General features: G+C 47.5%; 1 protein-coding gene and 1 pseudogene across 2 annotated transcripts in view; both read right to left on the bottom strand.

Moving 5' to 3' along the window:
- Nucleotides 1-1,926: 1,926 nt before the first annotated feature.
- Nucleotides 1,927-23,965, bottom strand: part of syndig1 (synapse differentiation inducing 1) — a 36,254-nt gene continuing 14,215 nt past the window's right edge. For both annotated transcript variants that reach the window (XM_074675610.1, XM_074675611.1), the window contains exon 4: nucleotides 1,927-7,950. In XM_074675610.1, coding sequence (XP_074531711.1) covers nucleotides 7,792-7,950 — 159 coding nt within the window. In that variant the 3' untranslated portion in view covers nucleotides 1,927-7,791. The remainder of the gene's footprint in view (nucleotides 7,951-23,965) is intronic.
- LOC141794806 (uncharacterized) lies at nucleotides 11,950-13,881 on the bottom strand (annotated as a pseudogene).

The raw sequence follows: 23,965 nt of genomic DNA, 5'->3' as shown, positions 1-23,965 counted from the left end.
AGCCAGTCTAGAGCCACCCCCCTTAAACCATACTTCTCCATCTTTTTCAATAAAATATCATGGTCAATGGTTTCAAACGCCTTCTTTAAATCAACAAATATTCCAAGAGTGAATTTCTTTGAATCAAGACTGGAAGATATTTCCTCGATTAAATCCATCAAGGCCAGGGAGGTGGATCTACCTGATCTGAACCCATACTGACTTTCCATTAAAATGTTGTTTTTTTCTATAAATTTGTCCAGTTTATTGTTGTAAAGTTTTTCCAGAACTTTTGAGAACTGTGACAACAGAGAGACTGGTCTATAGTTGGTGAATGAGTCTTTATCACCAGATTTGAAAAGTGGAATGACCTTTGCAACTTTCATCTTTTCTGGAAAAGCTCCTGTTCGGAAAGACAAATTAAATATATAAGTAAGTGGATTTATGATGCAATTTATTGTATCTTTAACTAAAAACATGTCAATCCCATCTTCGTCTGTAGAGAATTTGTTTTTACATAACTTAACAGTGTCAATGATCTCTTTTTGCGTCACTGCTCCCAGAAATACTGAATCCCTGACACTGTCAATACAGATATCTGCATCAGCATCAGTTTTGCCATAGTAAGTCTTTCTACTTGTCCTAATAATATTAATAAGTTTATTTTTATACCTCTTATATTTTTGCTCAGATTCTTTTGTTCTTTGTATAATAAATTGCTTATATAACATATTCTCCTTTTTGCATGCATTCTGAATCCCCCTTGTCATCCATGGTTTATCCAAATATTTGTTACTGTATTTATATTTCATTATCGGGCAACTTTTATCATATAGTTTCTTGTAGATGTCTAAAAATGTGTTATAGGCAATATTTACATCATTTTCATTGTATATGCTACTCCAGTTTGTATTTATTAACTCATTTCTAAATGATTCGAGATCCTCCTCACGTCTTTTCCTTTTAAAAATAATCTGCGTAGTCTTTCTCTCCTTCTTAAAGCCACATTTATGAATAGCAAACACTGGTAGGTGGTCTGAAATATCTGCTATTAACAATCCATTTTCGATATTGCTATCCATATTATCTGTAAAAATGTTATCAATAAGAGATGCACGATCTACAGTTATCCTACTAGGTTTGGTGATTAGTGGACGCATACCTTTGCTGTACAACAACTCAAAAAATTCATCTGTTTTCTTATGCTTATTGATATTAAGTAAATCTATATTGAAATCTCCACATAAATAATTTAACTTATTTCTTATAGTGCTTAATATTTTATCCATTGTGGCAATAAATATATCAATATTACTGCCTGGTTTCCTGTACAAACAGTTCACCATTATATTTTTTTCCCTTTGTATATTCACTTTTATGGTGATGCATTCCATTACCTCATCAATGACTATACACAGATTTTCATGGACCTTATATTCCAGACACTCGTCAATAAACAAAGCCACTCCCCCACCCTTCCCATCCCTCTGATCGACACAATGAAAATTATATCCTAACAAGCTGAAGTCATCACCCCGCTCTAAATTAATCCAAGTTTCAGAGATGGCAATGATGTTAAATGGATTTTTAAATTTCCCTAAATATTCTTTGATATTCTGGAAATTTGCATATAAACTTCTACTGTTGAAATGAATAATAGATGTACCTTGATTATGCGTAATTTCTGAATTAAACTGTTGATCTGTAAAGTAGCTACTTTGTGACTTAATACTGTTTAGAAAGTTCTGTTCAGGGTCAATGTCCTGTTCAAACTCTAACATAATTGACTATACTATTTATGTAAATATATGCTTATCCACATACACATATACAGTATATGCATACATACATATACACATACATACACATGTATATATATGCATATATACGCACATACACAACACATACATACACATACACACATACACACATACATACCCAAAAATTATATGTTTTGTTTGCTTTTGTTTTTTTGTTTTTTCTTTTCCCCAACTTCATGTATATAACTATAAATGTAATTCTATTTACTTTAGTATAGATATCTATAAATAATCTATTAAAGTAGCAAGTCTAAAGTATATTGTTATTATTGATATTATCATTATAGAAAATTCCATGAATTGAGGTAGCTGTTTCATCAAATTAGGTATTTCTTAGTTACAGGTCTTTGTCCAAACTCTCCAGTTGATCAATGTTCCTGATCCATTGCCCCCTGGCATTTTCTGGAGCACCCTTTGGTTTGATAAAAACCCTACAATTAACTGTCCATGTGGAATGGATCTTTCCCTGTTTCTTCATCTGTCTTGTTTTTTTGCAATGTCTGCATTTTTCTTAGTAAGATGTTCATTCAGAAATACATTGGTTCCCCTCAGCTTTCTTCCTTGCTTAAGCAGATCAACTTTGTTTTTTCTGTTGTTAAATCGTATTATTATGGAAGGTATGATTGACTTGTCCTGATTTCCCCTGTCTGGAAACCATGTGCATGAACCTTCATCCAGACCAGTGCCTGATGGTTTCTTTAACAGTGATCCACTGCATCAGGGGCTTTGGACAGATCTATGCAAAGAGCAGCCATGTTGCCTGTTGTCTTAACAGATATTACATCATATGTAAGAAGAGACAGCTGTGGGCTGAGAATTGGGTGGTCTGAAAGAAAGGACTTGAGTAGATTACTGACCACGGACTGTGAGACTTTTGATGAACAGTCCGTCATGTGGAGGTTAGGCAATTCGGATCTTTCCCAGCATCACCTGTAGAGTGTCAGGGAACCAGATAGATAGATAGATAGATGGACAAACGGACGGACGGACGGACGGACGGTCGGACGGACGGTCGGACGGACGGTCGGACGGACGGACGGACGGACGGACGGACGGACGGACAGATAGATAGATAGATAGATAGATAGATAGATAGATAGATAGATAGATAGATAGATAGATAGATAGATAGATAGATAGATAGAATCAAGGTTTCATATGTCTTTTTTTCATCAAAGCATTACGCCTTCTCACAGACTTTTATACATGAGATAATGGAGCACAGGGGGAAACAGCGAGGGGCTGGGATCACAATCACCAAGGCAGGAAGTGAAGTGATCTGAAAGGAGAGTAGACAGGACTTCAAAATAAAGCCAGACATGACAAACATGAAGAAACAAACTAGACTGAAGAGGTGAAAACTCAACATAATCCACGAGACTTGACAGGAATAAGTCTCTGTTATTTTACACTTCCTGAAACTCTAAGAAATGAACCCACAGTTCTTCCAGGAAATATAGAAATGTTTATTTATTCAGCCAGACAACCTCTGGGTTTGCTCTAGACTCTCACAGGCTTCCTTCATGTTTGACTATAGTCTCCACAGGTAAACATCACACTTCACTTCACCAAAGTCTTAAAACATTCGCTGACTGTGCAGGTGTGAGCATGTGCAGAAAAGGTGTGTCATAGTGGTAAGTCTGTAAGAGTAGAGTGGCAGCCCTTTAGCCCCATGTGACAACATTCAGCTGCTGAGGATGAGAGTACAAGCAGACCTCAGCTTAGCTGGGGTAGAGGTCTTATAATCCTGTTCAGCAGTGGGGTTTCAAGTTCTGTCAACTGGAAGGTCTTCACAAATCAAAATCAATCAGAGACTGGGTAGAAGTCCAGAAAGAGCATACACCACAGCTGGATGAAGGAGGCAGAGGAACAGGTTTTTATGTTGGGTCCATGAGAAGAGGTGAAGAAATGCTGAACACTCTCTGAATACACTAACTTAGGAATTTGGGGTTTGGTTGGAGCATAGCCTAGCTTGTGCTCCAGATCACCAGCCTAACACAGAGCTTCATACCCTTACTAATGACAAACCGCCCCTTAAAGGCTGGTGATAAGGAAATGAGCAGGTCAAGAGACGCTAAAGTCCGGTTTCCACCAAGTGGTTCAGTTCAGTTCGTCAGAGTCCAGCACACCATTTTTGGGTGTTTCCTTTGACTAAAACCAGGATAGATCCCCAAATTACTGACCCGTACCGTCCCACTTTTTGGTACCCTTCTGTTGAGGTGCCTGACGTACTGATCCGACCCCAGGAGGTGGAGCTAGAAACACTGCAGTCTGTTGATTGGTGGAAGGAATTGTCACTTCCTGTGTGACAGCAGCTGCTGTATTTCTCCTGGCAGATCACATCCTTCTCTGAAACAAAGCTTGATTGTTCTTTGTGACAAAGAGACACATGACAGTCACGAAGAAGTCGTATTGCTGGATGTCTTCATCATTGCTCTTTGTTTACTGTGTTGCATCTCTCTTCTTTGTTGGATTTATTAGCAGGGTACACTGTGTCCGGCTGCTTTGGCACCACACTATTGTGTCGCTGCCGCGGCTATTAGCATCCAGCATACACGCCGCCTACCAAGAAGGGCATGGTTGGCTGTGGAAATACAAACAGGACCAGGATTTACTGATCCAACCTGTACCAATCTGTACTGATCCAAACTGGACCACTGGGTGGAAACGGATCTTAAGTGCTGTTTGATCAGCTCAGAGTGGTTTACAGGTGTTTCTGAGGTTGCTCAGACTGAGATGCAGCGTCTATTTCTTCACAATACAACCTGCAGAGAAACAGAAAACTGCAGAGCAAAGAAACACCCAGAATAAGCGTGAGTACAATTTTCTCTTTTTGAGACACAAACAATTCAATAGTCTCTCAAACAAACAGAGTTCAGTCTTTGATTCCTGGAAAACTAAGGGAGAACAGTCAGTCCCTAATACCTAGTCCAGAATCAGGGACTAAGTGTCGGTGATCAAGTCTCAATCCACTGTGAGAGATCCAGCATTCATGAACCAGTCTTCACAATCAGCACCAGGGATCCTGTAGTCTATTAATCCACAATCACTGATCCAGGATCAGTCCAGTCTGATCAGTGGCCCTACACATGTTACAGGGCTCCTGACCCTATGTTAAAGCTCACTCATCACATCTGCCATTCAGGTCTCAGGGAGCCCCTCTCCTGTCCCAGCCCCTGCTCTCAGTCCCTTCAGATCATAGACCAGCTCCAGTAGTGTGGTTATTTCTCTTCTTCACTCAAGTCAGCTGGTCTGAAGTATGTCTGATAAAAAATCTGGATTATTCCTGGATTTCTCGCTCTGTCAGAATGACTTGTAAAGAGCTGAGGAGCAGTGTTTGGTACGTAGGTCTGAACAGCTTTGCTCAGTAAAGTTTGCTCTCTGCTGACGGTTTTCAAGGTGAATTTTAACTTTGGGTTCACAGTATGGAAACCAGACACCGGGACAACAGAGTGTGTAGTTAGTTCCTGTTCAGAAGGTGGTACCGTGGCATTATTGACTCTACTGTTATCCTAGTCACACATCAGATGTGTCACCAAATCTGCCCTCTCTGTCCTTAAAACATCCCCGTCTCCTACCATCACTGTCAGATTCTGTGGCTTAGACCCTCATTCATGCAATCATCATCTCCTGGTTGCACTTCTCCAACAGAGTCTGTTTTTCAGTGTACCCAGAAAAGCCCTGGACAAGCTCCAGTATATACTAGACTCAGCAGAGCATTAGCCTCCACCTCCACCAGCTCCCTGCAGTTCCTTTCAGGCACCCACCCAAAAACCTGTCTGACCTCCTCCACCAACACACTCCATCCCAGAACCCATGGTCTTCTGACCTAGGGCTCTTCTTCAGACCTGAAGTGGGCTGTGGACTAGGCTGTGGACTAGGCTAATGGACCAGGCTGTGGACCAGGCTGTGGATTAGGCTGTGGACTAGGCTAATGGACGTAGCTGTGGACTAGGCTAATATACCAGGCTGTGGATTAGACTGTGGATTAGGCTGCGGACTGGACTGTGGACTAGGCTAATGGACAAGTCTATGGACTAGGCTAATGGACCAGGCTGTGGACCAGGCTGTGGACTGTGCTGTGGACTAGGCAAATGCACCAGGCTGTGGACTAGGCTAATGGACCAGGCTGTGGACAAGGCAAATGCACCAGGCTGTGGACTAGGCTGTGGACCAGGCTGTGGACCAGGCTGTGAACCAGGCTGTGGACTGTGCTATGGACCAGGCTGTGGACTATGCCGTGGACCAGGCTGTGGACTAGGCTAATGGAAAAGACTGTGGACTAGGCTGTGGACTAGGCTGTGGACCAGGATGTGGACTAGGCTAATGGACCAGGCTGTGGACTAGGCTGTGGACTAGGCTGTTGACTGGGCTGTGGACCAGGCTGTGGACTAGGCTAATGGACCAGGCTGCTTGACCAAGCTGTGGACTAGGCTAATGGACCAGGCTTATGGACCAGGCTGTGGACTAGGCTAATGTACTAGGCTTATGGACCAGGCTATGGACTAGGCTATGGACTAGGCTAATGGACCAGGCTGTGGACAAGGCTGTGGACCAAGCTGTGGACTAGGCTGCGGACTAGGCTGTGGACTAGGCTAATGCACCAGGCTGTGGACCAGGCTGTGGACTAGGCTGTGGACTAGGCTAATGGACCAGGCTGTGGACTAGGCTAATGGACCAGGCTGTGGACAAGGCTGTGCACCAGGCTGTGGACTAGGCTAATGGACCAGGCTGCGGACTAGGCTAATGGACCAGGCTGTGGACAAGGCTGTGCACCAGGCTGTGGACTAGGCTGTGGACTAGGCTGTTGACTAGGCTTTGGACTAGGCTGTGGACCACGCTGTAGACTAGGCTGTGGACTAGGCTAATGGACCAGGCTGTGGACTGGGCTAATGGACCAGGTCGGGACAAGGCTGTGCACCAGGCTGTGGACTAGGCTAATGGACCAGGCTGTGGACTAGGCTGTGGACTAGGCTAATGGACCAGGCTGTGGACTAGGCTGTGGACTAGGCTAATGGACCAGGCTGTGGACTAGGCTGTGGATTAGGCTGTGGACCAGGCTCTGGATCTCCTTACCACTGGTCTTCTCTGAGCTTTATAGTGTTAATGTGTCTCTGTCAGCCCTTGGTGTTCCAGCTTAAGGAGTGACCCTGCAAACTGGAGACCTTCAGCTGAATGTGTCAGTGGAGATCCAGTTAACAACAGCTGTTCAGACACAGAAGACGTCCATCCTAGTTTAGTTTGATATACGTATTTATACCTGTCAGACTCTGCTCATCAGACCAGGATTTAATAACCACCTGGAGCCAGTGGAGGAGGATGCATCCTACTCAAAGTCTCCAGTTACCTGGGTCACTGTTTAAACTGAAACAAAATTTACGATAAACCTCAATCAGAACCAGCACAGGCTAGATCTCCTTCATGCTAACAGGCTAACTGTAGTGTGACACACGATATCTGACATATCCGCGTCCTTCTGTGTGGACAACAGGGCCATAGGGACCATTTAGTACCTCAAAAAGTGGTTCCTAGAACTGAAATTTCCTGATATTTGTGATCAGAAAGAGCTGTTAGTCTGCCTCAGTTCCTGTTTCCTCTCAGTGTGTATTCCTGTGTGTGTTTTCAGTGAGACTGAAAAACAGTCACACCAGAATCCATCAGATAAAAAGTTGCTGATGCATTTGATTCCAGTATTTCCTGGTCTCTCAGTTCCTCTCAAAGATCCTGAGATTTGATTGGTTGAAATGTTTCAGGCTCCAGAGTCACGTGATGCACAGCTGACTGTTGAGGTCAGTGTGGACATGGTTTGTCATGGTATGAGGACACAAACTACTCAGCATGTTCTGTTGAAGCTCTTCCTGCTGAGAGGAAGACTTCCTCCGCTTCACGGCGGAGGGTCAACCTGTTGAGAAAATGCCCCCCAGGGTCAGCAGGCGAGATGAGTGCTCCAGAACATTCCTGGTGTCTGATGGGTCGGCGTCTTCTGAGAAGGTTACCAGTGGTGGTTCTTTGAGAGGTAGGCAATGAGTGCCACGGCCACGCCCACGTAGATACCTGTTCCAATGGTGATGGACAGTACAGCCAGGAAGAGAGCCCGCCTTGAGCTGGAGCTGGCCAGGTGGTAGTCCCCTTTAGACACTGCCTTATTGGTCTGAAAGGGGGGGGACAGAAACCAGGAAGTTAGCTTCATCATAACAGAAAGCATGTGACAAGAAACAGAAACCAGTTTTATCTGCAGTGGACGTTTCCTTCTGACTCTTTGAGATCCTGGCGTCCTCTGAGTCCTGGACGGTGATGATGAACCACAGAGGAACTTGTTAGCCAGCGGACACTTTCTGATATCAGATCTCTGAGAGACAGATGGCAACTTCAAGGGTTTTAAAACTGGAGTAATGCAATCATTCTTTAATGTGTTGTGCTTTGAATAATACAAGCCAAAAAAGTCTTTTATTTCTTATGGTTGTGAAAATTTTAAGTAAAAAAAAGAAGCTGGTATGGAAGTGAGGACAAATCTCTTGGTGATAAACTGGCTTCAGAAATACTGGCAGCTGAGTCTCAGAGGTGGAGTCGCTGTCTCTCAATCAGAAGGTCAAGGGTGCGACCCCAACTCCTGCAGTTCAGACAAAATAGATGGATGGTTTAGATACAACCTGATGGTTCCTTTAACAGAGCTCTCTGCCATCGGTGCGTGTATGTCGTGTGGATGGCTGAAAGAGACTAGCTGCGTAAAGAGCATTGAGTGATGCACAAGGGGCAACATCCCATTTAGAAAACAGAGCCTGTGTGGAAGAGCTGAAAGTTGCTGAATCCTCTTGAGGCTGGCTGCAGAAAGACCAGAAACCACGTACACACCAAGCCAAGAAACAGTCTTAACAGCATAAAAACATATTTACAGCCTGGTTCAAAATCAGCTTGGGTCTGAAATGCTGAAATCTCTATCAGCACACGCTGCACGGGGATGGACTTTTCTAACTCAGGGGTTTGGGAGTTATTGGGATCGTTGGTTTGTCCAATCAGAGACACAGCTCAGCTTACGTGACTGACGACGCCCTGTAGCTGTTCAAAAGGAAATTCAAAGCCTGCGTCATATCAAATGTGGCTGTGTCCACGGATTGGCTTCATTTCACGCCCTCAGGAACAGACATGGAAACTACATGAGATGACAACATGGCAGGCTAGGAAAGTGGTTTTATTTGTCCTGTACATTTATTCTGACCCTTTTCTTAATTAGAATTCATACAATTGATTTAACTGTTTACGACTTTAATGCTATTTTAATATTTTGAGTTGAATTCACTTCATATTTGCTTTGAATAAATATGATTTAAAGGTGTGCATTAGTCTCTTCTTGAAAATCTTTCTTTGTAATATGTTTTTTTTTTTTCAATTTTTCTATTTCATTTTTTTTATTGTATATTGTTTCAATTACTGTGAAAGACCTTTAAACTGCACTGGCAATAATTAATTCATGCTTTCTTCTTCTGGTTGTGCTTTGCCCTGACAGCTCTCAGAGGGGCTGTGGTCACAATGCTGTGAATATTCTAACAACATAACTCATCCCCCATCCCTGTGTGGGGATTTAATCTCAAAGAACTTTATAACTCATGTACTGCGCTGCCTTATTACCACACATTTTCCAGTTTAATTCCTTAAGTATTACTCCTTCTATTCTTTCTTTTTTCCAGTGATTACCCCTGTGCGCTGTCCCAGACCTGAGCCTAAAGGCCCAAATGAACTCTGCTCGGCTCTTAAAAAACCCATCCACAGACAGTTTCACAGACAGAAACACAAGCAGCAGATGGCAATCCGAAGAAGAGCATCAGCCTCTCTGCTCTGTTCTCAGCTTTAAAAGTCTAATCCAACCACAGCTGAAACATCCCGCTGACGATGATGATGATGATGATGATGATGACGATGGTGATGATGGTGAGGAGGAGGAGAAGGAGCCAAACCCATCCATGGTTCTTGGAGCTGACACTAATTGCCCTGCTGTTAGTGTCTATCTTGATTGCTATCTGGTGTGCTGTGATTGGCTGCTGTGTGTAGAGTCACTGATGTGAGGAGAAGCTGCTCGCGTTGGTTTTACGGACACGACTTGATGTGTTGGCAGAGTGTAAATATGATGTAATGTTTGGCAGGACACAGCCCACTTTACTTCTAGTATTACTGAATGAAGAACAATCAGAGGTCCAGTCACTGATGTCAGTTAACCAGAGGAGGGGGTGGAGCCTCCTGTGATTGGTTCAGATGAAGACAATGAGGCACTCACTCGGTTTCTGCTGTATAATGGAAAACATCTTTGTAGGTCTGAGCCCAATCTGTGGAGCCAGAGAGTTGTGTAAAGACCTCAGTGTGTGTGTGTGTGTGTGTGTGTGTGTGTGTGTGTGTGTGTGTGTGTGTGTGTGTGTGTGTGTGTGTGTGTGTGTGTGTGTGTGTGTGTGTGTGTGTGTGCATGAACCCGTTCAGATGATCAGTCCCAGCTCAACAACAAAGAGATTGTTTGGGTCTACCACTCGTCCAGCGTACAATCAGGACTCAGGGGCTCTGCTGGTGAACTGACCTGACAGGACGAGGACAGAGAGCTGCTCTGACACTACAGGACCCTATGAAACACAGAAAAATGAACCCTTGGGTTGCTGACTTATCACCACTTGCAGCTTAAATTTTTCTTGTTTCTCCCTCAAACAAGATTTAAAGTATCTTGATAAAAGATGAGTATCTTAAAGACAAGCAATCTACAAAGAAGAGGCAGAAGATCATCCATCATTTTAAAACCCCAGCATAACTGTTTTTACCTCATTTGTAGACTTTAAGATCAGTGTTTGCCTGGTGCCTCCTCTCCTTATAAGCCGAAACTTTTTTAAATGTTGTCCTCCACTCTTTGGCTTTTCCATGCTGGCTTTCTGTATATGTTTCAATGATTAAACTGCTCTTAAAGGTTAAGCTCTGACCTCACTGAAGGATTATTTTTAAGGTTCCTGTTTCTTTAACATGACTTACAGTAACACACCTGTTGTTTCTTAAAACACCTGCTCCCTTTCCTTCTCCTCCTCCTCCTCCTCCTCCTCCTCCTCTTGCTGCAGCTGCCGCAGAGCTTTATACTGTGCAGTGATTCCAGAGTGGGAAGTGTTGCTACTGGCAACACTTCCCACTTCCATCCCTGCACTGTATGAATCTTGAGCAGAGGATAAGAGGCCTAATGGACACTACACTGTGTCCTCAACATGAGAAGTAGATCAGCTCCAACCTCACATGAACCAGTAATTCAGATCCTGCCCAGCCTTCTCACATACACCACTGAATAAATCATTTAAGCACATTAAAACCCCACCAGACTCCTGGACGTACAAACAACAACACATTTCTCCTATCTGTCAACATTCATTTTTATTCATAAAATTAAGTTAATATATTTTATTCATAGAATGGATCACTCACACCCTTATCATGACACAAACAAGTATTTTGTTGAAGAATCTTCCCAAATCTTCAAGAAAAGAAAAATGTTTCCTGCCCTGTGATCCAGAAGTAAATTGATTTAAGTTTATTCATTTTTCTCTCCAGTTGGATCAGGGTTATTCCTCAAATCTACCAAAACAGCCCAATCAGTCACAAAGCAGAGGGGCACACAGAGGGGCACACAGAGGGGCACCCAGAGGATCACAGAGGGTCACACGGAGGATCACACAGAGGGTCACACAGAGGGTCACACAGAGGGTCACACAGAGGGTCACAGAGGGTCACACAGACAGGCACACGAAGGGGCACACAGAGGGGCACACAGAGAGGCAGACCAAGGGTCACACAGAGGGGCACAAAATGGGTCACACAGGGGGTCACACAGAGAGGCAGACCGAGGGGCACACAGAGAGGTAGACCGAGGGTCACACAGAGGGGCACAAAATGGGTCACACAGGGGGTCACACAGAGAGGCAGGCCGAGGGCACACAAAGGGGCACCATTGGACACAGAGAGGGTCAGATAGAGCTAAAACAAAGGGGCACACAGAGAGGCACACAGAGGGGCACCATGGGGCACAGAGAGGGTCACTAAGAGAGAAACAGAGGCACACGGAGGGGCACACGGAGGGGCACACGGAGGGGCACACAGATGGTCACACAGAGGGTCACACAGAGAGACACAAAGAGGGTCACAAAGAGAGGCAAACAGAGGGGCACATGGAAGGTCACACAGAGAGAGACACAGACAGGCATGCGAGGGGCACACAGAGGGGCACTCATAGGGGCACACAGAGGGTCAGACAGAGCGGAACACAGAGGGGCGCACAGAGAGGCACAGGGAAGGACACAGAGGGTCAAAAAGAGAGGCAAACAGAAGGGCACACAGAGGGTCACACAGAGGGTCACACAGAGAGGAACATAGAGGGGTGCCCAGAGAGGCACACGAAGGGGCACAAAGAGGGGCAAACAGAAGGGCACGCAGAGGGTCACACAGAGAGGCTAACAGAGAGGCATACAGAGAGGCACACGGAGGGGCACAAAGAGGGTCACACAGAGAGGCAAACAGAGGGTAATACAGAGGGTCACACAGAGAGGCACACAGAGAGGCACATGGAGGGGCACACAGCAAGACACATGGAGGAAAACACAGAGGGGCACATGGAGGGTCACACAGAGAGGCAAACAGAGGGGCACACAGAGGGTCAGAAAGAGAGGAACACAGAGGGGCACACAGCGAGGGGCACACAGAGGGGCACACGAAGAGGCACACGAAGGGGCACACAAAGGGGCACACTGAGAGGCACATTGAGGGTAAAAAGGGTGGCAAACAGAGGGGCACATGGAGGGTCACACAGAGAGATACACAGACAGGCATGCGAGGGGCACACAGAGGGGCACTCATAGGGGCACACAGAGGGTCAGACAGAGGGTAACACGGAGGGGCTTACAGAGAGGCACAGGGAAGGACATAGAGGGTCAAAGAGAGAGGCAAACAAAAGGGCACACAGAGGGTCACACAAAGTGTTACACAGAGGGGCACACAGAGGGACACAAGGATGGACACACAGAGAGGCACATGGAGGGGCCTACAGCAAGGCACATGGAGGGGCAAACAGAGGGGCACACAGAGGGTCAGACAGACAGGAACACAGAGGGGCGCAAAGAGAGGCACACAGAGTGGCATACAGAGGGGCACACAGAGAGGCAAACAGAGGGGAACACAGAGGGTCACACAAAGAGGCACACAGAGAGGCTTACAATGGGGCACAAGAAGGGGCACAGGGAGGGGCACACATAGGTCATACAGAGAGGCACATTTAGGGGCACACAGTGAGGCACATTGAGCGGTACACAGAGGGGCACAGGGAGGGTCGCACAGAGAGGCACACAGAGGGGCACACAGTGAGGCACATAGAGGGGTGCCCAGAGAGGCACATTTAGGGGCACACAGTGAGGCACATTGAGCGGTACACAGAGGGGCACAGGGAGGGTTGCACAGAGAGGCACACAGAGGGTCACACAGAGAGGCAAACAGAAGGGCACACAGAGAGGCAAACAGAGGGGCAGACAGAGGGTCACACAGAGAGGCAAACAAAGGGGCCCACAGAGGGGGACACAGAGAGGCAAACAGAGGGGCACACAGAGGGGCACACAAAGAGGCACACAGAGAGGCACACAGAGGGGCACAAGGAGGGGCACACAGAGAGGCACATGGAGGAAAACACAGAGGGGCACATTGAAGGTCATACAGAGAGGCACACAGAGGGGCACACAGAGAGGCAAATCGAGAGGAACACAGAGGGGGGCACAGAGAGGCACAGGGAGGGGCACACAGAGGGGCACACGAAGAGGCACACAGAGAGGCACACAAAGGGGCACACTGAGAGGCACATTGAGGGTACAAAGGGTGGCATACAGAGGGGCAAACAGAGGGTCACACAGAGAGACACAAAGAGGGTCACACAGAGAGGCAAACAGACGGGAAAAAGAAAGGTCACACAAAGAGAGACACAGACAGGCACACAGAGGGGCACACAGAGGGGCACTCATAGGGGCACACAGAGGGTCAGACAGAGGGGAACACAGAGGGGCACTCATAGGGGCACACAGAGGGTCAGACAGAGCGGAAAACAGAGGGGCACACAGAGAGGCACAGGGAAGGACACAGAGGGTCAAAGAGAGAGGCAAACAGAAGGGCAGACAGAGGGTCACATAGAGAGCCACACAAAGAGGCATACAGAGGGTCACACAGCAAGGCACAGGGAGGGGCACACAGAGGGGAACACTGAGGGTCACACAGGGAGGCAAACAGGGGCACACAGAGGGTCAGACAGAGAGGAACAAAGAGAGGCACACTGAGGGGAACATTGAGGGTCACACAGAGAGGCAAACAGGGGCACACAGAGGGTCAGACAGAGAGGAACACAGAGGGGTGCACAGAGAGGCACACAGAGGGGCACACAGAGGGGCACACAAAGAGGCACACTGAGAGGCAAATTGAGGGTACAAAGAGTGGCACACAGAGGGGCACACAGAAAGGCATACAGAGGGTCACACAGAGAGGCAAACAGAAGGGCACACAGAGGGTCACACAGAGGGGCAAACAGAGGGGCAGACAGAGGGTCACACAGAGAGGCACACAAAGAGGCAAACAGAAGGGCACACAGAGGGTCACACAAAGAGGCACACAGAGGCAAACAGAGGGGCACAAGGAGGGGCACACAGAGAGGCACATGGAGGGGCACACAGCAAGGAAAATGGAGGAAAACACAGAGGGGCACATGGAGGGTCACAAAGAGAGGCAAACAGAGGGGCACACAGAGGGTCAGACAGAGGGGAACACAGAGAAATGCACAGAGAGGCACAGAGAGGGGAACACAGAGGGGCACACAAAGAGGCACACAGAGAGGCACAAAAAGGGGCACACTGAGAGGCACATTGAGGGTACAAAGAGTGGCATACAGAGGGGCACACAGAAAGGCAAACAGAGGGGAACACAGAGGGTCACACAAAGAGGCACACAGAGTGGCACACAGAGAGGCAAACTGTAGGGAGCACCAAGGGGCAGACAGAGAGGAACACTAAGGGGCGCAAAGAGGGTCACACAGAGGGTGATACAGAGAGGCACATAGAGGGGTGCCCAGAGAGGCACACAAAGGGTCACACAAAGAGGCACACAGAGGCGCACACAGAGAGGCACAAGGAGGGGCACACAGAGAGGCACATGGAGGGGCATACAGCAAGGCAAATGGAGGAAAACACAGAGGGGAACATGGAGGGTCACACAGAGAGGCAAACAGAGGGGCACAGAGAGGGTCAGACAGAGAGGAACACATAGAGACGCCCATAGAGGCACACAGAGTGGCACACAGAGGGGTGCACAGAGAGGCACACAAAGGGGCACAAATAGGGGCAAACAGAAGGGCACGCAGAGGGTCAAACAGAGAGGCTAACAGAGGGGCACACAAAGGGACCATGTCGAGGCACAAAGAGGGGCACCATGGGGCACACAGAGGGTCACACAGAGAGGCATACAGAGGGTCACACAGAGAGGCAAACAGAGGGGCAGACAGAGAGGAACACTAAGGGGGGCACAGAGGTGCACACAGAGGGTCACACAGAAAGGCACATGGAGGGGCACACAGAGAGGCGCACAGTGGGAACACGGTTGGGCACACGCTGGGGCTCACATAGAGGCACACAGAGGGGCACACAAAGGAGCACACAGAGATGCAAACAGAGGGACACACAGAGAGGCACACTGAGACGCACAAAGAGGGGCACCATGGGGCACACAGAGAGTCACACAGAGAGGCATATAGGGGGTCACACAGAGAGGCAAACCGAAGGGCACACAAAGGGTCACAGAATGAGTTAAAACAGAGGGGCTAGGAGGGTCACACTGAGAGGCAAACAGAAGGGCACACAGAGGGGCACAGAGAGAGGTGAACAGAATGGCACACAAAGGGTCACACAAAGAGTTCAACAGAGGGGCACACCAAGGGGCACACTGAGGGCACACAGAGAGGCACACAGAGGGCACACAGAGAGGCAGACGGAGGGTCACACAAGGGAGCACATGGAGGGGCACACAGAGAGGCACATGGAGGGGCTAACAGAGGGGCACACAAAGGGTCTCACAGAGAGGCACATGGAGGGGCAAACAGAGGGTAATACAGAGAGGCAAACACAGTGGCTCACATAGGGGCACACAGAGGGTCACACAGAGAGACACAAAGAGGGTCATACAGAGAGGCAAACAGTGGGGCACTGAGAGGGTCACACAAAGAGGCACAGGGAGGGGCTCACAGAGGATCACAAACAGAGGCACACAGAGAGACATACAGAGGGTCACACAGACAGGCAAACAGAGGGACACACAAAGGGTCACACAGAGGGGCACAAGGAGGGGCACAGAGAGGGGCACACAGAGAGGCACACAGAGGGGCACAAGGATGGGCACACAAAGGGGCACACAGAGGGTCACACAAAGAGGCACAGGGAGGGGAGCACAGAGAGGCACAGGGAGGGGCACACAGAGGGTCAAAAAACAGAGGCACAGGGCTGGGGCACACAGAGAGGCACAGGGAGGGGCACAGAGAGGGTCAAAAAGAGAGGCAAAAAGAAGGGCACACAGAGGGTAACAAAGAGAGGCACACAGGGAGACATACTGAGGGTCACACAGGGATGCAAACAGAGGGACACACAGAGGGTCACACAGAGAGAGACACACAGAGGGTCACACAGAGAGGCAAACAGTGGGACACACAGAGGGTCACACAGAAAGACACACAGACGGGCATTCAAGGGGCACACAGAGGGGCACTCAGAGGGGCACACAGAGGGTCACACAAAGAGGCACAGGGAGGGGCGCACAGAGAGGCACAGGGAGGGGCACACGGAGGGTCAAAAATAGAGGAAAACAGAAGGGCACACAGAGGGTCACAAAGAGAGGCACACAGGGAGACATACTGAGGGTCATCCAGAGAGGCAAAAAGAGGGGCACACAGAGGGTCACACAAAGAGACACATAGAGGGACATACAGAGGGTTACACAGAGAGGCAAACAGAGGGGCACAAGGAGGGGCACACAGAGGGGCACACTGACGGGCACACAGAGGGGCACACAGAGAGGCACACAGTGGGACACACAGAGGCTCACATAGAGAGACACACAGAGGGACATACAGAGGGTCACACAGAGAGGCAAACAGAGGGGCACACAGAGAGGCAAACAGAGGGGCACACAGAGGGTCACACAAAGAGACACACAGAGGGACATACAGAGGGTTACACAGAAAGGCAAACAGAGGGGCACACAGGGAGGCAAACAGAGGGGCACACAGAGGGTCACACAAAGAGGCACACAGAGAGGCATACAGAGGGGCACCATGAGGGGCACACAGAGGGGAACACTGACGGGCACACAGAGGGGCACATAGAGGGGCACACAGAGGGTCACACAAAGAGGCACAGGGAGTGTCACACAGAGAGGCAAACAGTGGGACACACAAAGGGTCACACAGAGGGGCACAAGGAGGGGCACAGAGAGGGGCACACAGAGAGGCACACAGAGGGGCACAAGGATGGGCACACAAAGGGGCACACAGAGGGTCACACAAAGAGGCACAGGGAGGGGAGCACAGAGAGGCACAGGGAGGGGCACACAGAGGGTCAAAAAACAGAGGCACAGGGCTGGGGCACACAGAGAGGCACAGGGAGGGGCACAGAGAGGGTCAAAAAGAGAGGCAAAAAGAAGGGCACACAGAGGGTAACAAAGAGAGGCACACAGGGAGACATACTGAGGGTCACACAGAGATGCAAACAGAGGGACACACAGAGGGTCACACAGAGAGAGACACACAGAGAGGCACACAGAGGGACACACAGAGGGTCACACAGAGAGGCAAACAGTGGGACACACAGAGGGTCACACAGAAAGACACACAGACGGGCATTCAAGGGGCACACAGAGGGGCACTCAGAGGGGCACACAGAGGGTCACACAAAGAGGCACAGGGAGGGGCGCACAGAGAGGCACAGGGAGGGGCACACGGAGGGTCAAAAATAGAGGAAAACAGAAGGGCACACAGAGGGTCACAAAGAGAGGCACACAGGGAGACATACTGAGGGTCACACAGAGAGGCAAAAAGAGGGGCACACAGAGGGTCACACAAAAAGACACATAGAGGGACATACAGAGGGTTACACAGAGAGGCAAACAGAGGGGCACAAGGAGGGGCACACAGAGGGGCACACTGACGGGCACACAGAGGGGCACACAGAGAGGCACACAGTGGGACACACAGAGGCTCACATAGAGAGACACACAGAGGGACATACAGAGGGTCACACAGAGAGGCAAACAGAGGGGCACACAGAGAGGCAAACAGAGGGGCACACAGAGGGTCACACAAAGAGACACACAGAGGGACATACAGAGGGTTACACAGAGAGGCAAACAGAGGGGCACACAGGGAGGCAAACAGAGGGGCACACAGAGGGTCACACAAAGAGGCACACAGAGAGGCATACAGAGGGGCACCATGAGGGGCACACAGAGGGGAACACTGACGGGCACACAGAGGGGCACATAGAGGGGCACACAGAGGGTCACACAAAGAGGCACAGGGAGTGTCACACAGAGAGGCAAACAGTGGGACACACAGTAGGTTACACAGAGAGACACAAAGAGGGTCATACAGAGAGGCAAACAGAGTGTCACACAGAGAGGCACACAGAGAGACATACAGAGGGTCACACAGAGAGACACACAGACAGGCATTCGAGGGGCACACAGAGGGGCAAACAAAGGGGCACACAGAGGGTCACACAATGAGGCACACAGAGGGGCACAAAGAGGGGCACACAGAGAGGCACATGGAGGGGCATTCATGGGGCAAACAGAGGGGCAAACAAAGGGGCACACAGAGGGTCACACAATGAGGCAAACAGAGGGGCACAAGGGGGGGCACACAGAGAGGCACATGGAGGGGCACACAGAGGGGCACACATAAGTCACACAGAAAGGCACACGGAGGGGCACGCAGCAAGGCACATGGAGGGGCACACAGAGGGCACAAAGAGAGGCACACAGAGAGACATACAGAGGGTCACACAGAGAGGCAAACAAAGGGCACACAGAGGGTCACACAATGAGGCACACAGAGGGGCACAAGGAGGGGCACACAGAGAGGCACATGGAGGGGCACACAGAGGGGCACACATAAGTCACACAGAAAGGCACACGGAGGGGCACACAGCAAGGCACATGAAGGGTCACACAGAGAGGCAAACAGAGGGGCACACAGAGGGTCAGACAGAGAGGAACACAGGGGGGCACACAGAGAGGCACAGGGACGGGCAAAAGGAGGTGCACTCAGAGAGGCACAAGGAGGGGCACACAGAGAGGCACACGGAGAGGCACACAGAGGGAAATACAGAGGTTCTCACTGAGGAGCACACTGAGGGAATAAAGAGTGGCATACAGAGGGGCACACAGAGAGGCACACATAAGTCACACAGAAAGGCACACGGAGGGGCACACAGCAAGGCACATGAAGGCTCACACAGAGATGAAAACAGAGGGGCTCACAGAGGGTCACACAGAGGGTCACAAAGAGAGGCACATGGAGGGTTAACAGAGAGGCAAACAGAAGGGCAAACATATGGGCACACAGAGGGTCACACAGAGGGGCACACAGAGAGGCACACAGAGAGGCACACAGAGGGGCACCATGGGGCACACAAAGGGTCACAAAGAGAGGCATACAGAGGGTCACACAGAGAGGCAAACAGAGGGTCACACAAAGAGGCAAACAGAAGGGCACACAGAGGGTCACACAGAGACGCACACAGAGGGGCACAAGGATGGTCACGCATAGAGGGTCACGCAGAAGAAGCACACAGAGACTCACAAGGAGGGGCAAACAGAGGGGTACACAAAGGGGCGCACTGTGAGGCACATTGATACACAAACAGAAGAGCACACAAAGGGCTCACAGAAAGGCAAACAGAGGGGCACAAGGAGGGGCACAAGGAGGGGCAAACAGAGACGCACACATAGGTCACACAGAGAGGCAGACAGAGGGTCAGACAGATAGGCACACAGAGGGGCACACAGAGAGCCACACATAGGGGCTGACAGAGGGTCACACAGAGAGGCACACTTAGGGTCACACGGAGGGTCACACAGAGGGGCACACTGGGGGTCACACAGAGAGGCAAACAGAGGGGCACACGGAGGGTCACACAGAGGGGCACACTGGGGGTCACACAGAGAGACACACAGAGGGGCACACAGAGGGGCACACAGAGGGGCACACAGAGAGCCACACAGAGGGGCTGACAGAGGGTCACACAGAGAGGCACACTTAGGGTCACACGGAGGGTCACACAGAGGGGCACACTTGGGGTCACACAGAGAGGCAAACAGAGGGGCACACGGAGGGTCACACAGAGGGGCACACTGGGGGTCACACAGAGAGACACACAGAGGGGCACACAGAGGGGCACACAGAGGGGCACACAGAGGGGCACCCAGAAGTGTTCATGGAGGGGCACACAGAGGGTCACACAGGGAGGCACAAGGAGGGGCACAAATTGGGGCACACGGATGGGGCAAAAAATGGCCACACAGAGGGGCACAGAAGGGCGCATAGTTGGACCGGTGTCTGCAGTTCAGTTACATAAACAGTGTTGTGTCAGTGTGTGTAGGAGTAGCTTCATCATAATGTTCAGTGGAGGGGGGGACTGCAGCAACTACAGAGATCAGCTGCAGTCTGCACCACACACAAACCACACCAATCATACATAGACACACACACAGACACACACACACAGACACACACACACATACACACACACACACACACACACACACACACACACACACACACACACACACAAACACACACACACACACTGCATCATCATTGGCTATTTACGCTACATTCCTCTGATAAACACACTAGATCATCTGTAACACACACCGCAGGGTGTGCAAAACAAATCCAAATGCACAACACACACATAGGCTACATCTGCTGTTCCAACAAGCACTTCACAAACACACTAAACATCATCCTAAAATACACTAGTTCATCCTGTTTCACAGTGCATAGGCTGACAACAATGTATCATGAAAACTGGGCTGAGTGACCTCTGAGATCAGAAGAAGAAAAGAAAACTCTGTGTTAAGGATCGATGCAGCAGTCAAATCAGACATGAATGTAGTAGAGATCACTACATCGATAAAATCAGACATGACTGTAGAAGATATCACTGCATTAATAAAATCAGACATGACTGTAGTAGAGATCACTGCATCGATAAACTCAGACATGACTGTAGTAGAGATCACTGCATTAATAAAATCAGACATGACAGTAGTAGAGATCACTGCATAGATAAAATCAGACATGACTGTAGTAGAGAACACTGCATCGATAAAATCAGTCATGACTGTAGTAGAGATCACTGCATAAATAAAATCAGGCATGACTGTAGTAGAGATCACTGCATTAATAAAATCAGACATGACTGTAGTAGAGATCACTGCATTAATAAAATCAGACCTGACTGTAGTAGAAATCACTGCAAAAATAAAATCAGGCATGACTGTAGTAGAGAACACTGCATCGATAAATTCAGACATGACTGTAGTAGAGATCACTGCATTAATAAATTCAGACATGACTGTAGGACAGATAACTGCATAATTAAAATCAGACATGACTGTAGTAGACATCACTGCATTAATAAAATCAGACATTACTGTAGAAGAGATCACTGCATTAATAAAATCAGACCTGACTGTAGTAGAGATAACTGCATTAATAAAATCAGACATGACTGTAGAAGGGATCACTACATAAATAAAATCAGACATGACTGTAGTAGAGAACACTGCATTAATAAAATCAGCCATGACTGTAGTAGAGATCACTGCATCTAAAAAATCACCCATGACTGTAGTAGAGATCACTGCATTAATAAAATCAGACATGACTGTAGTAGAGATCACTGCATTAATAAAATCAGACCTGACTGTAGTAGAGATCACTGCATCGATAAAATCAGACCTGACTGTAGTAGAGATCACTGCATTAATAAAATCAGACATAACTGTAGTAGAGATCACTGCATTAATAAAATCAGACATGACTGTAGTAGAGATCACTGCATTAATAAAATCAGACATAACTGTAGTAGAGATCACTGCATTAATAAAATCAGACCTGACTGTAGTAGAGATAACTGCATTAATAAAATCAGACATGACTGTAGAAGGGATCACTACATAAATAAAATCAGACATGACTGTAGTAGAGAACACCGCATTAATAAAATCAGCCATGACTGTAGTAGAGATCACTGCATCTAAAAAATCACCCATGACTGTAGTAGAGATCACTGCATTAATAAAATCAGACATGACTGTAGTAGAGATCACTGCATTAATAAAATCAGACATGACTGTAGTAGAGATCACTGCATCAATAAAATCAGACCTGACTGTAGTAGAGATCACTGCATTAATAAAATCAGACATGACTGTAGTAGAGATCACTGCATTAATAAAATCAGACATGACTGTAGTAGAGATCACTGCATCGATAAAATCAGACATGACTGCAGTAGAGATCACTACATTAATAAAATCAGACATGACTGAAGTAGAGATCACTGCATCGATAAAATCAGACATTACTGAAGTAGAGATCACTGCATCGATAAAATCAGACATGACTGTAGTAGAGATCACTGCATTAATAAAATCAGACATGACTGAAGTAGAGATCACTGCATAAATAAAATCAGACATGACTGTAGTAGAGATCGCTACATCGATAAAATCAGACATGACTGTTGTAGAGATCACTGCATCTAAAAAATCACCCATGACTGTAGTAGAGATCACTGCATCGATGAAATCAGACATTACTGTAGTAGAGATCACTGCATCGATAAAATCAGACCTGACTGTAGTAGAGATCACTGCATCTATAAAATCAGACATGACTGTAGTAGAGATCACATCATCGATAAAATCAGACATGACTGTAGAAGAGATCACTGCATTAATAAAATCAGACATGACTGAAGTTGAGATCACTGCCTTAATAAAATCAGACATGACTGTAGTAGAGATCACTGCATTAATAAAATCAGACATTACTGTAGTAGAGATCACTGCATTAATAAAATCAGACATGACTGTAGTAGAGATCACTGCATTAATGAAATCAGACATGACTGTAGTAGAGATCACTGCATTAATAAAATCAGACATGACTGTAGTAGAGATCACTGCATTAATAAAATCAGACATTACTGTAGTAGAGATCACTGCATTGATAAAATCAGACATGACTGTAGTAGAGATCGCTGCATTAATAAAGTCAGACATGACTGTAGTAGAGATCACTGCATCTATAAAATCACCCATGACTGTAGTAGAGATCACTGCATCGATAAAATCAGACATGACTGTAGTAGAGATCACTGCATCGATAAAATCAGACATGACTGTAGTAGAGATCACTGCATCTATAAAATCAGACATGACTGTAGTAGAGATCACATCATCGATAAAATCAGACATGACTGTAGAAGAGATCACTGCATTAATAAAATCAGACATGACTGAAGTTGAGATCACTGCCTTAATAAAATCAGACATGACTGTAGTAGAGATCACTGCATTAATAAAATCAGACATGACTGTAGTAGAGATCACTGCATTAATAAAATCAGACATGACTGTAGTAGAGATCACTGCATTAATGAAATCAGACATGACTGTAGTAGAGATCACTGCATTAATAAAATCAGACATGACTGTAGTAGAGATCACTGCATTGATAAAATCAGACATGACTGTAGTAGAGATCGCTGCATTAATAAAGTCAGACATGACTGTAGTAGAGATCACTGCATCTATAAAATCACCCATGACTGTAGTAGAGATCACTGCATCGATAAAATCAGACATGACTGTAGTAGAGATCACTGCATCGATAAAATCAGACATGACTGTAGTAGAGATCACTGCATTAATAAAATCAGACATCACTGTAGTAGAGATCACTGCATTAATGAAATCAGACATGACTGTAGTAGAGATCACTGCATTAATAAAATCAGACATGACTGTAGTAGAGATCACTGCATAAATAAAATCAGACATGACTGTAGTAGAGA

The sequence above is a fragment of the Halichoeres trimaculatus genome, unplaced genomic scaffold (genome assembly GCF_033239565.1).
Source record: "Halichoeres trimaculatus isolate MK-OKI-2021-1 unplaced genomic scaffold, fHalTri1.1 fHalTri1_scaffold_8, whole genome shotgun sequence".
Taxonomy (NCBI): Eukaryota; Metazoa; Chordata; class Actinopteri; order Labriformes; family Labridae; genus Halichoeres; species Halichoeres trimaculatus.
Note: the sequence above shows the minus strand (reverse complement) of the source record. Positions and strands in the feature narration are given on the sequence as shown.